The sequence below is a fragment of the Sceloporus undulatus genome, chromosome 5 (assembly GCF_019175285.1).
Source record: "Sceloporus undulatus isolate JIND9_A2432 ecotype Alabama chromosome 5, SceUnd_v1.1, whole genome shotgun sequence".
In the NCBI taxonomy this organism is placed as follows: domain Eukaryota; kingdom Metazoa; phylum Chordata; class Lepidosauria; order Squamata; family Phrynosomatidae; genus Sceloporus; species Sceloporus undulatus.
The window spans coordinates 3062487-3068894 of NC_056526.1; the positions used below are offsets into that span (position 1 = coordinate 3062487).

General features: G+C 45.9%; 1 protein-coding gene across 3 annotated transcripts in view; it reads right to left on the reverse strand.

The window, feature by feature from the left end:
- Positions 1–256: 256 nt before the first annotated feature.
- Positions 257–6408, reverse strand: part of LOC121932200 (coiled-coil domain-containing protein 136-like) — a 33775-nt gene continuing 27623 nt past the window's right edge. For 2 of the 3 annotated variants that reach the window (XM_042470676.1, XM_042470674.1), the window contains one exon: positions 257–1968. In XM_042470676.1, coding sequence (XP_042326610.1) covers positions 1861–1968 — 108 coding nt within the window. In that variant the 3' untranslated portion in view covers positions 257–1860. The remainder of the gene's footprint in view (positions 1969–6408) is intronic. The other variant, XM_042470675.1, reaches the window with a different exon arrangement.

Genomic DNA, 6408 nt, shown 5'->3' on the forward strand with positions numbered 1-6408 from the left:
ACAATGTCCATGCACAATGCATATCCATGAGCAGTGGCTCCAGATGTGCAAACCTAATACCTCACCTTGAGCTGGTTGATGACGTTCATTAGCTAGAAATGTCCAACCACATCCTTAGGGGGACTTGAGTATCCATAAGACACCACCAGCGTTCAGGCCAATGGGATAATATAGAAGGCATCATCCGCCACTGTTTTTGACCATTCCTTGATGAGACAAAGAGGCGATTGGAACAAGAACAGACAAGAGACAGAGGTATTTATAAAGATATTTTCTTTTCTTTTTTACTGAGCTACAACATAGAACAAAGACAAAGATCCACAGAGAGTCTCCGGTATCTTTTTTTTTTTTAAAGATTCTTTTCTTAAAAGTGATCTGCCCCATTTCAGATGGAAACAGGGAGCAGAGTTTGAGGGAAGAGACAGAAAAAGGTGGGAGCAGACTGCTCAGTGATGGAGCAAGCACCCTCGGACAGACACACACAGGCACAAATAAATCATGCAGGGCTAAGATCTCATGCCCACGGGATCCCAGAGGCTATGCCATCATGGTCCAAAAAGCTGTCACTCTCCTTCCCCATTGCGATTGGTGGGCTGGGAGGAATCAATCGCTGGAAAGGAACTCAAACGGTGACTACCATGACTCCCCAAGCGGGTCTTCACGATACAACTCTCCCCAAACCCAACTATATCTCTCTAGCAGTCCCACACTGCCCTGCCAGCCTTGAAGTTGCAAAGACCACGTTCACACACACATATGCACTGACCTACGAGTATTTCCTAAGGCTAGGAGCAAGTTGGGGAGGCAGGATAGCCAGACAAGAGATGGGAAGATGACATGAGGGCACGATGCATAGATTCAGGGGCTTGGGAGAGGCAGCGGCCTGTTCCTGGGAAAGATGGAACTATCTGGAAGTTACTTTTGAGAGGAAGTAGGCTAGATAAAGCAAGGTACACGCATAGCTCTGTTTGCCTTTGGCCACTTTGGAGCATCCCAGGTTTGCTCGCATGGGTCCCATTCACAGTGTTAAAACAGGCCTTAAATATTGCCAAAAAAGAGAAGAGAAATCATCATGGATTTTCCTTGGCCCCGTATGCTGGTTGATCCCCTGCATTATTGCCAGTGTTTTACTGCTGTGGATGGAAAGAATCAGCGTCCTGCAAGGGTAGTGCTGTGAAACAGGTATTGCTCCCGATCGCCCCCTTTGGGCTGACCCAAAAGGAGTGGCATGGAATGGTCTCCGGGGAGGGAAAAGAAGATGCAGGGGTCAAGGGGCCGTGGCTTTCTGCTCTTTCCTGAGCATGAGCATCCCTTCTGAACCTCAGAAGGGGGCTCGGTTCCAAACTCTCACCTCTCTTCCTTCCTCGGTCCTGACCCAACCTTTCCCAGCACATCCAGACTGGGTGCAACATGGCAGCTTGGAGCACTAAAGGAGCAACTAGAGGAAGGAGTGTTCTTCCCTTCTCTGGTTTCCTATGAGCAAAAGGGGTAGGGAGCCAGGATCAGGCTGGAAGCCCCATTGTACAACCTAAATGCCACCTCATCCTTTCACCCCACCCTGTCTCCTGCATATGAGGCTCAGTGAAAGCCCAAAGAAAGGTAAGGAGAGGGTGCGGGTTTTTGCTACAGGAGATAAAAAGAGACAGAGGGTACTGTCCAGCGTGGAGGCTGAGATCCATGATGGACCCTCTAAAGGTCAAGGGGACTGGTTCCCTAGACTCCAGCCTCCACAATGCAGGCTGGGGTGCAGGGTGGGGAGAGAGAAAGTGCTCAGTTTGCACAACAGGGAAGGGTGTGTGGGGAGGGCGTGTGGCATGTGTGGTCCTCTCTGTGAGGGGAAGGGGACACAGAGGCTCCCCCTCAGGTCGCCATCCAACCGTGGCTGCATCTCTTCAGGCAGGGGTACAGGAACAAGGCCCCGGCCACCACGACAAACAGGGCAAAAGGTTTCATCCCTCCGGCTGGGACCTGCACAAAAAGGAGAGGGGAACAGAGTGAAGTCAATGATGGGGCCCTGTAACACATACACACACACCCTGGCTCAGTCCCCCTTCCATGCATTAGAGTTGATTGAACCATGCTAAGAGCCACTGAAGTGCGTTACTTCCTCAACCATAGCTCTCTGCTCCTGAAACTATGGCAGCACAGAGTCGGCTTCCATCCTGTCCTCTACTGTGCTCCCTTCTGCTTTAGTTAGAAGAACTAGAGAAAACTCTCCTTCAATGGCCCCATGCTACTCCCCACCGCTAAAATTCACACACACATGTCCCACCAGTCCAAATAAGAAGAAAAAAATCACAACTCTCCAGAGGTTTTAAAAATGAGGTTGAATCCAGCAAAGCCACGGTTCAAGTGTCACCATTAACCTAGATCTATTCAGGGGCTTTAGTCAAGTCACTGAAACAGGAAACTCAAGACTAACCCACAAGATTAATCCATAAGGAACTCGACTTTTCCTGTGCAGTAAGCCACTAAGACCAGAACCAAGCAAAGCACTGTGGTTAAGGCAGGTGAAGATTTTAGGAACCTGGTGCAAATTCTCACATCACCTGCTAACAGGCCAGGTGGCCTTACAAGCAAGCCACTTCTCTCAAGAGTTGGCTCCCTACCTGCAATACAAGGCCTACCTTGCAAGACTGATGTTAGGAGTACTGATCTAACATACTTGAATATATGTGCAGCTAGTGGAGAACTTCCTAGCTCTATAGAGCTTATGCATCTGTGACATAACATTATACTCCATCAGTGCATCTGAAGAAGTGGATTTCACAAAAACTCAGGCTACAATAAATCAGCCTCAAAGGTATTGCTAGCTTCTTCTTCCTCATTCTTCCTCTTTAGCTCTGTAGAAAGACTATGTTATTACACTCTGGGTCAAAATGCATCTTCCTTTCTTTGCAGAGAATTACACCACCCCGTAATTCCTAATTCCTTGTATGGCACAAATATGGATTTTAGATCCACCTATATCCTTGTGCATTGGATGTAAAAACCATATTAGTGCTATACCTTCACTGGGCCAACCAACTGGCCACAGAAATACAGTTTATGCAAACTTTCAAGGCAATGTTACTTTCATTTCCAGCTCACTGTCGTATTGATTCCTCTAGTCATCCTTCAGATGTGTCAAACTACATCTCTCATCATCCTTCACCAGCACAGCTGCACTGGCTGGAAGATTATGGAGGTTATAGTCCAACACATCCCAAGGGTGCCAGTTGGGAAAGGCTGCCCTATGCTACATCTGGGACTCCAGTCCTCCCAGTAAAGGCCATCCCATCCACCAGTGCCTAAATCAATATCAACTGAGTATAAACTCCATGCCAAATCGGACCTTATTCTTTAGTTTCAGAAGTTGGCTGGAGAAATCTGGAGCATCTGAAAGATAAATTTCCTCGTGGGCACATTGCTCCTAGTTGAAGTTTTTCCTGTTCAACTTACACATTGGAGAGGTGCTGCTGAGAGCTTCCAAAAACCAGGGGGCAAGTCTTCAGCCTTGTGCTTTTTCCTGCCTGTAAAATCCTGGGCTCTGCCTCTACCATCATAGGTGGGCAAAGTGTGGTAAAGGGGGTACCTGTTGCCATCCAGGAACATGTTTGAGGATCCAAGAAGTAAAAAAAAAGTCATCTATCTATCTATCTATCTATCTATCTATCTATTCCCCCTAATGTCCTACAAGGCCCTTTAAAGGGGAAAAGGGGCATTCTCTTTACATTTTTGCCCTTTGGGCCAATTTAGGCCCAAAAGATGCCCTTTTTAAAAAAACAAGAGAAAGTAGAAAGAAAAGCTCTAGAGCTAGTGTGATGTAGTGGTTTGAGTGTTGGACTCTGGCTGCATCTGCACTGAAGAAATAATCCAGTTTGACACCACATTAACTGCCATGCATGACTCAATGCTATAAAATCTGTATTTGCTGAGCTCTCTGGCAGAGAAGGCTAAAACTACAATTCCCAGAATTCTAGAACACTGAGCTGTAGCAGTTACAGTGGTGTGAAACGGGATTATTTCTGCAGTGCAGATGCAGCCTATGACTCTGAAGACCAGGGTGTGAAAGCCCACTTGGCCATTGAAACCCACTGGGTGACCTTGGACAAGTCACACTCTCTCAGCATCAAAAGAAGGCAATGGCAAACCCCTTCTGAACAAATCTGGCCAAGAAAACACCATAACACAGTTGCCATAAGTCAGACATGACATGGAAGCACACAATACCAAACAGAAAGTAACTTCTGCTCATTTCTTGTACTGTAATTAAAAAAGGTCTGCCTTGGACCTAAAATTGCCCAGGAGGGCTAAAAATGGTGAGAATGCCCCCCACAACTAGCTGGCATCAGAGGGGGAATGTTTTTGGGATTTCTGTGGTGGATGCAGCCTTCCAAGGTCTCTACAAGCCAAGGTGGCCCCTGGCCTTCCATAGTTGCCTACACTTGCTATGCATGTTTACTCTCCCTTAGCATCCCATGCCTTCAACATCCCTTTCTTCTCCTAAAGTCCAAACTATATGTATCCTGTTCGCCGACATCGCCACCACAACATGCAACCAGAATTAAACCTCAGAGATGTGGCCGTGTTAGTCTGGAATAATTGGTATGCAAAGCCATCTTGGAGCACCTTTGAGACTAACTGAGGGGGCATCCATACTGTAGAAATAATGCAGTTTGACACTACTGCTATTAAGAAGGATCTCTTCTGGCAGGCCTTTCCAGACTACGTTAGATCCATTAGATCCATTAGACTTGCCTCCCCTCTATTGATACAGATATCAGAATTGATTGATACCATCACTCTGCCCCCCCCCCCCTTCTAGAGGAAGACTCATTTCTTGCACTAATCTGCCCGAATTTTTAGTGTATTCCTATTGAACAGTTTTAAATGTTTTGATGTTTAATCTCTTTTTATAGGTTGATCACTGTTTTTATGATTGGGGGGAGGGATGGCGTACTGTAGTGCCATCCTATGGAATCCAGGGATTTGTAGTTTTACAAGGTCTCTAGCCTCCCCTAACAAAAAATGCATGGCAATTAAAACAATGTCAGACTATTAATTCTGCCGTGTAGATGCACCCCATTAATCCTACAGAATACTGAGGGATCTGTCTCTTGTGAGTTATTCAGCCTGGTCTGTCAGAGGAAAGCCTTGAGGTCTCACCAAACTGCAAATCCCAGAGTTCCATGGAATACAGCCATGGCAGATAAAGCAGTGTCAAACTGTATTAACTTTGCAGTGTAGATGCTGCCTACTAATGCCACAAACACCTGGGATTTATCGTTCGGTGAGGTATTCAACCTGGTCTACCAGAGGAGAGCCCTAAGGCCTTACAAGCTACAGATCCCAGGATTCTGTAGGAAGGAGCCTTGGCAGACAAAGTGGTGTCAAACTGCATTATTTCTACGATGCAAATGCACCCTGAGTGAAAGGAATCACAAAGGTGTTATAAAATTCCTTTGCATGCAGAATTAAACCTGTGACATAATGATGAGCTCAGAGTTACTGTATTGGCGCCAATCCAGCAGCCAAAGTGGATTTTTGCTTCCAGAATGCCAGAATTTTAGCTCCTCCTAATAATATGCTGCAAAGGCCAAAATAGTCATTGCAAGCAACCCCTCTGCATGACGGATTCACATCACAGAAAACTCGCCATGTGTTTGGAAGCACTGTGGACCCTCAACCCATTCAGAATTAACCCCCGAAAAATGGGTCCATTAATGGGCAACCTTTTCTGGCTTCAATCAAAGTTCATTATGCTTAACTGAACCACACTAAGGGCCAATGAAATGCATGGCGGAATAATTTTGACAACAGCCATCTTGTGGCACTTGTATCTTTATTTCTGTGCAGCATTCAAAGGCTCTGCTTAATGGAACAGCAACCCCAGGGGCAGGGAAGGAAGGAAAGAATGCCCCCCCATTAACCTACCTTACGGGGGTATTGTAAGGATTTTTAAAAAGTGGGGAAGAGGACCACCACGTAGGCCACATTGTGGGCCTTGGAGGAAAATTGGGATAGTAACATAACAAAGAAAGAAAGAAAGGGTGAAGAATTCAGAGAGACATGCTGGAAAGTGAGCAAGGTGTGGTACATAAAATAACCAGACTCTTGACCTGGGATCTATCTTAACTACACAGATCTATCACTTTCATACCACTTTAACTGCCATGGCTCCATCCCAGGATTTGTACCCCATCTCTCATCAAACTACAAACCCCAGAATAACACTAGAGAGGCTCATAACAACTATTAAAGTGGTATGAAGCTTCTATAACATAGTGAATACAGTAATAGTAATAATTTCCCCTCCACTTTTTGACAAGTCAGTAGAACCTGGGCTTTGGCCAGGGGTGCAACCACAACTGTCTGGCATGAAGTTACTTTAAATTAGTGAATAATAGTAGTAGTAGTTGTAGTAGT